The sequence below is a fragment of the Carcharodon carcharias genome, chromosome 7 (assembly GCF_017639515.1).
Source record: "Carcharodon carcharias isolate sCarCar2 chromosome 7, sCarCar2.pri, whole genome shotgun sequence".
Lineage (NCBI taxonomy): Eukaryota > Metazoa > Chordata > Chondrichthyes > Lamniformes > Lamnidae > Carcharodon > Carcharodon carcharias.
Genome location: NC_054473.1, coordinates 126,138,944 through 126,154,059, shown reverse-complemented (window position 1 = coordinate 126,154,059; position 15,116 = coordinate 126,138,944). Strand labels below are relative to the sequence as shown.

The 15,116-nt window shown below is 37.7% G+C and overlaps 1 protein-coding gene across 2 annotated transcripts in view; it reads right to left on the bottom strand.

The window, feature by feature from the left end:
• The window catches only part of rspry1 (ring finger and SPRY domain containing 1), a 74,553-nt gene that overhangs the window by 27,084 nt on the left and 32,353 nt on the right, over positions 1-15,116 (bottom strand). For both annotated transcript variants that reach the window (XM_041192111.1, XM_041192112.1), the window contains exons 4-8: positions 11,364-11,490; positions 9,311-9,369; positions 5,682-5,748; positions 2,375-2,506; positions 464-579 (exon numbers count right to left, since the gene is read on the bottom strand). In XM_041192111.1, coding sequence (XP_041048045.1) covers positions 464-579; positions 2,375-2,506; positions 5,682-5,748; positions 9,311-9,369; positions 11,364-11,490 — 501 coding nt within the window. The remainder of the gene's footprint in view (positions 1-463; positions 580-2,374; positions 2,507-5,681; positions 5,749-9,310; positions 9,370-11,363; positions 11,491-15,116) is intronic.

Sequence of the window (15,116 nt, the reverse complement as noted above, 5' to 3'; positions counted from 1 at the left end):
GTACTGTAGATCATAAGTCTGTTTAAGATAACACTCAACAAACACTTAAAGTTGAACCCATTCATAAGTTTTTGTACTGCATCTCTTGCGTTCTTTTGTCTTGATGCGATTGTGTAAAAAGTTTGGTAAATAACTCTGGCTTGATTATAGTCTGACAGCATGGTCGTCGCTCCGATGATCAGGAGTGAAGGAGGCAGTCTGTGTAATTTCCTTTTGAAACCTCACAATCAATGTAAATTGTGTGGTGCATTACTCAGATTGCATAAAATATCTGCCTATATATTTTTTCTACCAGATTAGATACAAACATTCTATTCAATTTAGATTTGACATTGGCAACATTTTTGCATTTTGAATGGCAATTTGAGCAAAATCCAAATTTCATGTGACCTTATATACAACAAAATTCATGGAAATAAAATTAATTCTGATGTAGCAAATAAACAAAAACATACACACTCACCTCTAGTCCATCTGGTGAAATTTTGAGGTATTCACTAACGTCATTGCTGTTCAACATAGCATTAACGTGACTGAGATTTACTTTCTCATATGTGAACTGCCTTTTCGGTTTCAAAACTGCATTATATATAAAAAAAAATTAGACAGAACAGGTTGCAACAAAGGGAACAACATCCACAAACACATTGTGTTCTTCAGATGAGTAGCAAGGATATGAAGAGTATGTCAATTCTAAACTATTTATGCTGTGATTTGGCATAGAATCAACTGTGATACACAATTTTTACATCCTCTAAATAAGTAGCTGTTTTTAGATTTTTTTAATCATATTACTTAAAGCTAGCTCCAGCTACAAGAACAAAGGTAAATGAGAACAAAGGAATTGGACCATGCTCAGCATTCATTTGAAATCTGCAGCTGTTTACGAAAGTAACCAAAAGCAAAAGGATGTATGATTCATAATATTAAGAAAAAAACAACACTTTTTGGACTGTAGTGGCACTTGTATCCTGCGCAGACACCGAATCCCCAAACACCACTGAGTAGCTGGATCACTCAAGGATAATTGCATCCTCATCCAGGGAGCTCCCCTGTGCCATTGACAAGATGGTTGAAAAGGCATCCAAGTGCTGATCTTCATAATGCTTAATCATACTAACAAAGTAAATGAGTTTTGATGAATGAATTTATTGAGACTAAACAACTATTGCTTTACAAAAGAATGTGGTCCAAGTATGGACGTATTTTGATCCAAACTTGGATCACAGTTGAGCTGGAGTGTCAGGATCCCAAATAATAAACTTATGCACCAGGATACCTATAGTAGCTGCAAGTCCTAAACTTTAAAATTCTAAAAAGGGGTGGGGGTGGTGGGTGCATGAGCTAAGTAGGACAATGTTATGACGTGGCAGATGATATGTGCCAGACAGACCAAATCTATGAGGGAAACTTGATAGTACTGATTACGATAGTTTTGCAATCAGTATTTATTTTGAGATGTATGCATTAAATTCAGAAGCAATAAGTCCACCAAGACTAAGATTTTCTGGTTTAATGTAAAGTAGGTTTTTGGGGTTAAGTACAACTTAAGTCACTATTTTATGATCATTGATACTGAAGTAACAAGAATAAGATGTCTATGTTGAACTAAAACAACATTGAAACAGTATTTTTTTAAAACTGTAATGTTAATGTGTTTTCTACCAAAACATGTTGTTTAATGAATGAATAGCAAAACAGCACCATAATACCAGGATAGCATTGCATCAAAACCACAACAGGCAATTTCATTCTGAATCAATATAGTTGACCCTACTCCCTTTCTTTTCTTTTCATCACCACACATAAAAAAAAAAGAACAATTTAAAAGTTTTAGGATTCTTTGACTTTGGATTGAAAGCTGTAGCCAACCAACTTGATCAAAATCATTAGGATACACAAGCTGACATTTCAAAGGTGTTATGAAGTGGCTCTTTTATCAGAGATTAGTGGACCAGTGAATGCTGATTGCTGAACTCCTTCAGGCAAGAACTGGGGTGGTGATCACCCTATGCCAAAGAGACAAGGTGCATACCTGCATACCTCTCCATCTATGTTAGAATTCAGTTCATAGCAGCGAGAATTATTTTCTTAGATGAAAAACTTGGAGTAGAAATGGGGAAAGGAGACATCCTTGGAGCCTGTCTTGTATGAAATACAAGGAAATTTGTGGATAAAGGCTTTAGATTCATAGTTACCCCTCATACCCCAGCAGTAAGGATTGATAATGTTGCACCTTGCAGTTTTACTTACTAAAGCTGCCATTATATGAATAATCTTCATAGGCTGTAACGTTAATAAAATTACAAGTTTCCATCTGAATGTGGCCAAATGTTTTAGTTTGTGACAAGCAAACAAAAGATCTCAAACTTACATAAATTATCCAGGCTCCACTGTGCACAGAAGCCAACTTGCCGTTTCAGGTAATCCGTGTGATTTACCCAAGACTCCAGCATAAGTAGTTGATCACTAATACATGACTCAGAGACTGTTAATTTATTTTCACCTGCAATTAAAAATTGCATTGTTTCAACAAATACCTGCTGCTGATAATTAATTTAAGTAATGAAGATACATGCTTTACCCACAGAAGACCATAAGACATAGGAGCATAAATTAGGCCATTCGGCCCATCGAGTCTGCTCTGCCATTCAATCATGGCTGATAAGTTTCTCAACCCCATTCTCCCGCCTTCTCCCCGTAACCTTTCATCCCCTTACCAATCAAGAACCTATCTATCTCGGTCTTAAATACACTCAATGACCTGGCCTCCACAGCCTTCTGTGGCAATGAATTCCATAAATTCACCACTCTCTGGCTAAAGAACTTTCTCGTCATCTCTGTTCTAAAAGGTCTTCCCTTTACTCTGAGGCTGCGCCCTTGAGCCCTAGTCTCTCCTACTAATGGAAACATCTTCCCCATGTCCACTCTATCCAGGCCTTTCAGTACTCTGTAAGTTTCAATCAGATTTTCCTTAATCCTTCTAAACTCCATCGAGTATAGACCCAGAGTCCTCAAACGTTCCTCATATGTTAAGCCTTTCATTCCTGGGATCGTTCTCGTGAACCTCCTCTGGACCCTCTCCAGGTCCAGCACATCCTTCCTGAGATATGGGGCTCAAAATTGCTCACAATATTCTAAATGTGGTCTGACCGGAGCCTTATAAAGCCTCTGCAGCACATCCCTGCTTTTTTTTCTAGTCCTCTCGAAATAAATGCCAACATTGCATTTGCCTTCCTAACTACCGACTCAACCTGCAAGTTAACCTTAACAGAATCCTGGACCAGGACTCCCAAGTCTTTTTGCACTCCAGATTTCTGAATTATCTCCCCATTTAGAAAATAGTCTATGCATCCATTCTTCCTACCAAAATGCATGACCTCACATTCCCCTAATTGTATTCCATCTGCCACTTCTTTGACCATTCTCCTAACCTGTCCAAATCCCTCTGCAGCCTCCCTGCATCCTCAATACTACCTGTCCCTCCACCTATCGTTATATCTGCAAACTTAGCCTGAATGTCCTCAGTTCCTCGTGAACACTTTCATTTGATAATACTTGTAGTTATATAAAAAAGGATATAGGAGCACTGGGTAAGTGCAAAAGAGGATGATACCAGAACCAAGAGAACTCTGTCAAGAAAACCTGAAAAGGGTAAGACTGAAAAGGTGATCCGATAGTTTTTTTTAAATTATGAAGGGGGTCAAGAGGGTAGATGTGGAGGTGATTCCACTTATGGGAAGTCCAAGACTAGGGGCCATAAATAAATAGTCACTGATAAATCCAATGAGGAATTCGGATCAAACTTTACTTAATAGCGTGAATATAGAACACACTACCAGATAAAGTGATTGTGGCTAATAGCATAGAGACATTAGGGAGAAAGATGAGGGGTGGGGAGATAAAGTAAAGACAGGAGGTTCCTACAAAGCGTAAACACCAAATAGACCTGTTAGATTGAATGGCCTGTTTTAGTGTTCTAAATTTTATGTAATAAATTTCATCCAGACTTGTAATTTTCATATAGCTATATTGGTGGAAATCCATCTTTTCAGTGAGACATTTAACAGCCAATAAATATGGATTGAGATCTCATGATACTACTGTACCATACAAGAGAATTATTGGATCAGGTTGTTTATACTAAAGGTTACAAGTATTAATGGAATAAGAACAGGGTGTAATAATGACGGCCTTGTAAAAGCAACTGTTATAAACATAAGCCATTGATAAAATTTCAGAGCAGGAAAAAAGGTTTGGCTTTAAGACAATATACAAACTAAGCAACTTTGTATTAAATGCAAGTAGATATGCATCAAAATAGTCCTAAAGGGTCACAGCCGAGACATGAATCCATGTTCGTCACTCATATCCTGAATAGCTGCTGCCAGTTCATAGCTTTGATTTTTCTTTGCTTCCCAGCAATTGCTTTTTTTTCTTACTAAAGGTTTGTAACTAAAGAGCTTGTCAACTCTTTTGAGTATATTCCTGAAGGTTTGATCTCACAGCATTTAACCACTGTTTGCAAATGTTAGCGCATTTAGATTAGTTGAGAATTTGTACTCTATCATTCCAAAGATAAGGCAAAATAATTAACCTACGTTAAAAGAATTCTAATAAAATATATGCACAATTTGGACAGAAATTATTTGGAATCATTTTGGAACACCAGTGAGATTTATTTTTGGATAGAAGGGTTGAGAGAGAAAGGAAATCAGGAGTATGAGGGAAATAATCAGAGACACATGATGGTATAGATTACTGGTGTTCCAAGTTGCTCCATCACAATGTTGGAAATAGGTCTCCGAACACAAGATTTCTCAAATCTTAACTGTGTTACTGAATCACGATGGCTGGCTAGTGGAGGCCTGGTGCTTTAAAGAGGTTCAGTGGAAGTTTCATGACTCATTGTTCCATTCTCATCTACATTCAAGTATTTATGGGTAGGCAATAGCAAGTCTCAGTGTATCTTGTTTTGCTTCAAAGGAGGAAGGATGGAACAAATACTTACAGCAAAAAAATAGCTCTCTAATAGATTATGTTTAGGTTTAACTCATACATGAATGCTGCACTCCTATAGTGGTAAGTGTATAGTTGTGGAAATTCATGAACTAATTACTACAAGTTTATCAAATGCAAAGCACACAATAAACTAATTATATTGTTGGCTGACTGAACTTCCAATAAGCCAACTTGACTTTAGTGCAACTAAACAGAGTTGCCTGGTCCTGTTACATGCCATAACTTTGCAAGATGTACAAGACCATGGGTTATAATGAAATTCCAGGGCGCTCTGCACATAGGGAGTGGCTGAAGCAGTTAGACAAGATCGTCAAATGCTGATGGGCATAATCACCAAGTCAGCTCAAAGAATTGCAAGCAGAGACAGAGGTTCTAGACATGCACACGAAGTATTGAGTTTTTTCTGTGTTGCCATCAGCAGTGCCTAGGAGAACAAGCTTCAATTTTGGGAGACTTCTGCAGGGCTGAAAACCTTATTAAACTCAATTACTTTTAAGGGTTGCCATGAATCATCTAATTTTCAAACTAAACATGAATGGCAGCGAGTTAATACAACACAGCATGGCAAATAATTTAACGGCAAGTTTACATTGTTTAAAAAAAATTATTCCATCACTACACTTATAAAAGGTTTTGTTTCTATATAAGCAAAAACTTACTTGTTTGTGCAAACTTTTCCAGGGCAATAAGGGAGAAAAGCATGACCGTGGGGTGAGACTGTCCACTCTGCAATATTAAAAAGAGTCAAAAAGTAAATATAAATTTACATGGATTTAATTGTTATGTCACAAATATTTTGAAAGTGTAATTTTAAAATAAAAGACAATGAAACAATTTGGACTTTGTGGATTGAGACGCACACTTATCTTGCCAAAGGATATGCAAGGAGAAAAATTATTTTCATAGCTTGTGCCTGATGTTGAGCATAAAAATAAATTGGTTTGAAAACAGTGACTACACTTCAAAAGTAGCTCATTGGCTGCGAAATACTTTGGGATGTCCAGATAATGTGAAAGATACTAGATAAATTAAAATTCTTTAACATGCTTGGATTAAAAAAAAGGGGCAAAGCTAAATAATTCAATTACTACAATACTTGCATTCAAAAAATCAAAAATAGAATCAAATTCTACTGGTTTGTACTCAAGTACATATTCTATTTGAAATATTCTACCTGAAAACAAGCAAGGCGAAAGAAACTGTCTACCCATCATCTTGCAATACGTTATAGCCTCATATGGATTTAACAATAAGTGAATATAAAAGTAATTGCAGCTCAGCTTCAAATGATAAAATTACTCAGTTTAGGTCAACTATAGCCTCAATGAATGACTGTTTTGTTTACTTAAAAATACTGGTCCTCATGTCAACAAAACTTCTGGAATGATATTCAGAGGCTAAACAAGTCAATAAGAAACTGTACATGATAGATGTATTTTTTACTGTACATCTTGTAACAAATATCACACAAGCAGTTTTCAGGAAATTGGTTTCAATTAAGTAAGATACATGACAGATGAAAATTATTCATACTTCAAAAAGACAAATACTCCACACTAAGACTCTCAGGAACATAACAGGATTATGCCATTTAGCCCCTCCTGCACATTCCACCATTCAATGAGATCATGTTTGATCTGTGACGCAACTCCATTTGCCCAATCTTTTAATATCTTTGGCTAACAAAAAAATCTAAATCTCAGATTCAAAATTGACATTTGATCTAGCATCAATTGCTTTTTGCTGAAGAGTTACAAACTCCTACCACACTGTGTAAAACGGTTTTCTAATTTCATAATTTTTAGACCATATCCCCAGATCCAGACTCCCCAGTGGAAACAGTTTCTCTGTCTAACCTGTGTGTTCCCTTTCATATCAAATCCCCTCTTAACCATCCAGATCACAGCAAACACTACGCTTATTTGTTTAATCTTACCTCACAATTTAACCTAAGAGTCCAGGTGCCATTCTGGTAAACTGACCCTGTACCCTCCAAGGACAATACAGCCTTCCTAAGGTGCAGTGCCCAGAACTGCTCACAGTGATGCAGGCATGGTCTAACCACATGAGAATATGGAAGGCCTTGCTGCCTCAAGAATTTAAGAGAAAGCGCTTCAAAGACTGTTTATTCATCAAGGGGCTGCAGAGTTAATTTGTGTCCTTCCTTTATTCCTGTTTGGCTATATTAACTCATTTATCAATACTAATTATTAGCACCGATGCAAATTCTAGTTACTTGTCTGCTAAAGAACTACTGACTAGATGGTTTCAAGGTATCAAATTTAGCCCTAATTAAGCTTTTGCTACAGAAACTGCATATGAAAAAACCCTCAATTTTCCACAACACAGCAACAATTTCTATAGCAGTACCAAATGTGATTAAATACTTGCTACAGTTTTGTACTAAGCATTTAGAATTTTTTTGCAAAATAATGACCAAATCCTCAAATTTTGAACTCAATTTTCCAGTGGAAGATGCAGAATAACTTGTGAGCCTCTTACTGCAGTACAATAGCACTATTCACAGTATGATGATACTGTTTTATAATGACAGAAGTATTCTCCATATAATGCATAATTATTCAGCTATCAAAGAACAGCCATGTTTCTTTAAGGTCACAACGTGTATTTAAGTAAAGATGCTGCACACTTGATATTTACAGATAGAAAGAGGTCATTCAGCTTAACAGGTCTATGCCGATATGTTCCACACAAGCCTCCTTCCACATTTCATCTCATCAACACATCCTTCTATTCCTTCTTCGCTCATGTACTTATCTTGATTCCTTTCAAATGCACTTATGTTATTGCCTCAACTATTGCACGGAATAGCAAGTTCCACATTTAACCACTGAATAAAGAAGTAACCCCTTACTTCCTATTGGACTGACCAGCATATTTATGGCTTCTGGTTTTGAGCACCCACACTTTATCAACATGTATTCTATCGAATTCCTTTGAGATTTTAAAGGCCTGTCAAGTCACCTCAGCCCTCTCTTTCCTAGAGAAGTGAGCCACTGCTTCTTCAGTGTCAACTGATAGTTATGACCCCTCACTTCTGACATTAACCTTGTAAATTTATTTTTTTCTATATCCTTGATTCGAATACAGAGACCAGACTACAGCACAGAACTCTATTGGTTTAGCTTAGTTCTCTCATCACCTTAAGTGTTAAGATTATAAACTGCCAAAGGTTTATTCTGATGGTTTATGACATCACCTAAACCATTCTATGAGATTACTGACTTGTCATCACATATAGGTAGCCAAGGTTGTGTGTTTAATTTAGGACTACCATGGTTTCAATTGCACAAGTTCATACATGTGTCTGGGCTGTACATGAACCTACCTGCAAGATAAGTCAGTTTCTTCATTATAAAGAAGCTATACTAAATTTCAAAATGACCACTGACTGCTTTCAAAATTAAATTGATATCCAAAATTTATGACTGTAGCCAACTGTAGAAGTTGTTCTTGTGAAGAATATTCTTTTACACACAATTGCCACAATGTGTAATCCATGTCCAGACACCCCGCCATCACCAACACACTACAGTTGCATTATCCACAGGATGCACTGCAGCAACTCACCAGGATTAATTACTTCAACAGCAAATCCCTTCCCCTGCAAAGTCCAGTGAGAAGGACAAGAGTACCACTATTATGGGAACACCATCAGTTCTGAGTCAAACATCATCACAACTTGGGCATTTATAAGCACTGTGCCAATATCCTAGAGTTCCATACCTAACACCAATGTATGGATGCATCTCCACAATAAAGACAGTTGCAGCTTTAGGGTGGCACACTACCATTAGGACAAGTATGATAATTATTGCACTCTTGCCTGCAGCACCACAAATCTCCAAGAGCTCTGCGTTCCTCAAACTCTGGTTTCTTGTGCATCCTCCAACTACTGCACTGGTGCCTTCAACAATCTAAGCTTCGAGCTCTGGAATTCCTTAGCTAAATCTCTCCACTTTGCTCTTTGTTTAAGACTCTTCTTAAAACCTAACTACTTGATCAAACATTTGGTCATCAATTCCAATGTCTCCTTTACTGGTTTGGTCAGGAATTAACAACAATTTGATCAAAGTGCAGTCCAGATTACACAAAGTATACACCCAATCAGCTTTAAATAAAGTACAGATATGGTCCAAAAACACCAAGTGCCACAAATTAAAACAAACATTCACTGATCTTGGAAATGTAGGAATACCTTCATTTACCCCATCTAAGGTTCATAGGCTCTTAAGAGAATTACTACACCTATATCCCCAGTACTCACCAAACTTTCCAGTAAGTATTCCAATGTCCCCGGACTGAGAAGACCTATGCTGGCAGGACCTGCAAATGTTAGAAGGTTTATCAAAGAATTTGCACCATCTCCACAGAAATCTATGTTATCATTGAAAATTAATCAGAATTCCATAATTTTTGAAGGAATGTGCACTTATTTCATTTCAAAAGTTGCTATTTTCTGCTGTTTAGAGATTTGCCAATTAAGTTAATACACTGGATGAGAATAGAGTACAATTCAAAATTGTGTGTTATGTCAGAATCTTCATCAACGGCACATATCTAATTTAATAGGTACACATCTTGTCCCAAGTCACTGTTCCTGCACTGCAGAAAAAGTGAAAGTTTGATAATGCCCAATGCAGCTCCCAATGGTGCAGTAGTTACATGTATATTTTTTTGTTTAAGCATCAGAAGCACACTTAAAATTTCACATTTTAACTGAAGGATTGATTTCTATTTGCAAAGAAAGCAACTGCCTTTACGGTCGGTTTTTCACAGTGAGAATAGCCTTTTTAAGAATAAAACCAACCTTCATCAAATGGATCAGATCGTTCTTGGTAAATTTTGCTTTCCCTTTCTCCCACTCTTCTGAAGCACTAACACATTCTTTGGACGTGGAAACCACTGGAAAGGCTGCCATTTATTACTCCCTTAAATTTCCTTGCGATTTGGTGGCGAACTTTTCTTGACCATTGTAGTGTGTGAAGATGATCCCAACAATGCTGTTCTTGTTATTCTTTGTATGGCTACGAGTGGCTTGCTATGCTATTTCAGAGAATTGCTAAGAATGAGTGTCAAAAGCTATTCTTTCAGAGAGAACACTATGTCCAAGATTGTTTATTTTTCTCAATAGATGACTATGTGCACTTTTAAGCAGTACTCCTGTAGAATCATGAGCAGGATCCTTGGATGATTTTTCCTCTCCTTAGATCAAGGTCAATGGTAGCTCTCCAGAACTCAATAGTGGGAGAAAAAAAATCCCGCAGTAATTGATCTTGGGATCTTTTAATCCTGGTTGAGATATACCAACCACTTCCTCTGTCCATCAGGCCATCAGAAGTAGTTTGACAGTTTTCACCAAAAAAAAACTATTTGAAGACTTGCAGAGTACAAAAATACTAAGGTGATAAGTTAGTATGGATGGTAGCCAATAAAATTATTCTCTACCATTGGAATCTTGGAGGAAAATTATATTAACTGCTGCTTTTGAAAAACAACTATGATCAAAATTCCATCTTTCCCTTTGCCCCCAAAAGTAATTGGTAATTTTAATTGAGGCTGTTGAGGGATGCTAAAATATCACTCAAATCAGGTATCATTATTTGAAAGTTGCAAGCCAAGGGCTACATTTGACAATTTAAGATATACAGTGCAGGGCAGTAATGTTATTAATATGAGCAAAACAAGCAGCATCAGCAGGTGCTCCTGCAAGTATCATGTACACCAGGTAGAAATGCATCAATATATTGCTTCATGTATGATTTAAGACTTGAACTACAAGTGCATTCTGCAAAGCAGTTGTGATAGCATGCGATCACTGCATTAGGATGAAATTAGTATTCAACAACTTAAGTATCCAATGTGCTACAATAGAACCCTCCACCCGCCCTTTCTGATGAATCATACTTGCTGCACAACAGAAATTTTCCACTCAGTTTTTGGATATTCACAAATCATCTGCACCTACAAGCGGTAAGATACTCAGTAATGAACATCAAGAACATTCAGTTATGAACAGAAGCTTAATTTAGTGCCCCACTTGCATCTTGCTCAAAAGTAAAGTCTCAAGGATACTTCACAGTATGGCACATCCCTGCTAGTCTCTCAAATTTGGTTATTATCCAATTTACTTGCATAGATTTTTTTAGATGCTCCACTTTTCACTGTTTTGTAAACCACCAATTCTTACACACATTGATTATGCAGTAACTAGACATATTTTAACATTATGTTTAACAAAGGTCAATTGAAGTACATATGATAATTATGTTTGGCCAAGAAAACCCAAGAAACCTGGGCTAAAAAACTGGTTGCCGTACCTGCTAGCTTTTCAGCCAGGCATCCCAGTACTGCAGTAGTGTTGCGGTGCTTAGCTGGATTGCAAGCATCTTGCTTTGCTAGAGATGCACTTAAATTCAACATTTCTGACAGCTTCTGTAATGCATCCTTAAAAAATAAATTACAAAACCAGTTAGTGTATTTTCACATTTATTACTCAATCAATTGTTAATCAAAATCAATTTGCTACATTAAAACACAGCATTAAATTCCACGGAAACTTTGCTACTCTTGGTTTTATCACCAGTTATCAATTCCCTCAAATACAAGTCACATTCAAAGCAGGGCTAATTGTCTGAAAAATACGAATTTTAAATTACAAAGATTATACCCACTGTCCACTCTTAGATCAGACCAGATGGGGTATATAGTTTGATTACTAGTGTCCACTTTTCTGCTTTTGTGTAGAGTTTTCATTTTGACAAATATATTTAACTTGTAGGTAGTAATCTACCTGTGGTATTTTTATACTTAAGGTGAATGCAGAGTGGGTAATCCCAAAGCATGCTGAAATTCAGAGTTAACTAACAGCACAGATTGAAAGAGACTACTGCTTATAAGACATTGCCTACTTATGGAAACTGGTTTAACCTCGAACACAAGGCAGATATCAGGTGGACAAGAGCTCCATCTCTGAACTAGAAAGCACAGGATAAAGTAAAGCATCAGTATTAACTAGCACATTTTAATAGCAGATTTTTAAAATAGCATAGGAATGGTGCATGATGGGAAAATAAACAGAACTATACAGGCAGATGTCCCACTTAGAACCATATAAAATCAATTTGCCTGACAGGAAAATACTAATCTTTCATAGGATTTATTCTGGTTAAATAGTTGTGATCTTCAAGAATTGAAAGGCTATGTTGAGAAAGGTTCTGCAATTAGAGTTACCAAATTTATATACATTGTTCCACAACTTTAAGAAAATGGACACAACTTGCATAACATGCCTGAGGCTACTGCACCATGATATACCAGATACTTAGATTCATTTCCATTTACAGGCTGCCAGGGGCCCATTCGGATCTAGAATGTTTACAGCATAGTGGCCACCACTTGGCCTGTCAACTCCATGTAGGCTCGCCACAAGAGCAAGTTAGCTAGTCCCAAGATTCCCTAGGACCGACAGGATTGTGATTTTGTTCGGTTTTCAGTTAATCTGCCCCAACCAACACTAGACACATTTGTAGAAAAAACAAAAAACTGCGGATGCTGGAAATCCAAAACAAAAACAGAATTACCTGGAAAAACTCAGCAGGTCTGGCAGCATCGGCGGAGAAGAAAAGAGTTGACGTTTCAAGTCCTCATGACCCTTCAACAAAACTAGGTGAATCCAAGGAAGGGGTGAAATGACTAGACACATTTGTGTCCATCATTTTTAATTTGGGTCACTAACAATGCAAATGGTAGCTTCCCTGAACAGGATTCTTCCCAAGGTTCACACAGACCATTTTGCTACAGTGAAGCACCAGCAGGTTCCTGTGCTCATCCTTTCCTGAAGGTTCCCGGTAGTCACAATCCCTGAGGCAGCATCCATTTTACAGCCAATGAACTGAATTCCATTGAAGCACTCAAGTAACCGATGATCACTGATGCAATATTAAAAAGTACGACTGTACTACAAAGTCACTTACAGATTTGCAGCATTTAACTGCATTTAGTATATTAAAAAAAATCCTGAAGATGATAATACAGGGAACTTTGCCTCCATGGGGTGTGCAGTCTGTTTGAGCACTGCCACTCCACCCCCCCACCCCCAAACGCCCTGCCCACAAAAATCCAAGTATAGAAAATCAAAACAATCACCGACTGATCCATACCCCAACAGAACAATCTTACAAAAAAACTTTTAAAAGAGTCCATTTATTTAGTTGTCAAAGGTTGATTTATATTCTTAAAATTTTTAATTACATGAGCTTGCATTGGTCACATGAACAGCCCATTTCCAACTCCTTGTTTATAATTGCAAAAGAGCACCCAAACCATCTGCTATTGAGCTCCCTCAGTGGTCCCGCTAGGGGCTGGGTGCGTTAAATGAACAATCTATTTATGTTTTACATCTATTGTGTTTGGTGAGATGCTTTTGAAACTTTACAGATTTGTTTCAATTTTAAAAGTTGCCCATTTAATTCAATATTACATATCATGATATAATAGTTTGAAATTGTTATGGATTGTTATGATCCAGTTAAGGGCCAGTGACTTTTTGTTTAAAGTAGACAAAGTTTGAAATCCCAGGCACTTGAACGAAGCCACAAGCTTCCAGTTTTAAGCAAACAAAACAAACTTTACTCTATAAGGAGTAAAACAATCTACAACATCTATCTTATACTCTAACATTCAGAATTAACATGACATAAATATCAATTAACAGGCAAACTATGGCCAAACACACCCCACTGCACATTAAAAGGCAGATGAGACCAAAACAGATTCTAGAGATTTCTCAGCAATACCACCCAGACATCAGTAACCATCAAAGTCACACCAGGCATCAGTGACCAATATGAGTCTCAACTGCGTTAAAACTGTTTCCCTCAGAAGCGATTTCAACTTTGAAGATCTAGCCACTGAATTTCCTCAACAACTGCTCCAAATCAGACGGCTGCCACCTCCACAACTGCTTACCTCCCGATAGTTCAATCCCTCCTCCTGAGACTACAATCTACGGAATTCACAGAGCTACATTCTCACGTCTAATCACTGGCACACTTCCAACCCTTCACAGAGCACAAGCTTCACTAAGCTGGCATTGCCCCAGGGTTTCTTCAATCTCCTGGCTGCACCAAGCTATAAGTGGCTCCTGGGGCTTTGAGCCCCAATAGACTGGCACAGAACCAATGACTTTCCACCACCTTCTCAGGTCCCTAGCACTAATGAGCCCCAACTGGCTGGAGTCTGCTAAAAGCTCCGTGGGCTTCTGTGAGCTGTAAACCACACGACGTCAAAAGTGCAACTCTCAGCAGCATCAAATGGCTTCCAAGCCAATGTTCTGAGCACTAACTGCCTGGATCCTGCAAACAGCACCCTTGCGGTATCCTCTTCCCCTGCTGCCGAACACTCACTCTCCCAACAAACAAATAAAACCAGACAACGTTAAGTTCCACACATCTTCATGACGGCAAAGCAGTTCAGGGTTCACCAAATGCTTTTAAACTAATTTAGCTCCAACTCCCAAAACAAAACATCTCTCTGGGCTGCACTTCTTTGCAGCAGTGTAGACACCACATCTCCCGTTAAGTAAGCCCACCTGCTGTTTTATGATCTCACCCTTGTAGCTGTTAGACTCAAAGCAATGGGGCCCCAACCTTTAAATATAATAGATTCCAAGCTGCTCTAACTGCATTTATCCATTTTCCACTGTAATTTTCCCAGAACTAAACATGGTGCATGATAATATTTTAGAAACAATAAACCAGATATTTATCACAGGGTTCAATATTGATTTAACTTATCAATTGAGAAAATGCCAAGCATGTATAAAGCTTTATTGAGACCACACATGAAGCACTGTGCATAGTTTTGGTCTCCATATTTGAGGAAAGATACATTGGACTTGGGAGGTGGTACAGTGAAGGTTCAGTAGATTGGCCCCTGGGTTGAGGGAGTTGTCCCATGATAACAGCCTGAATAAATTGGGCCTATACTCTCCACAGTTTAGAGAGAGGTAATTTCATTGAAATATAGAAGACTCTGTAGGGGCTCAACAGGGTAGACACTCGTTTCCCCCA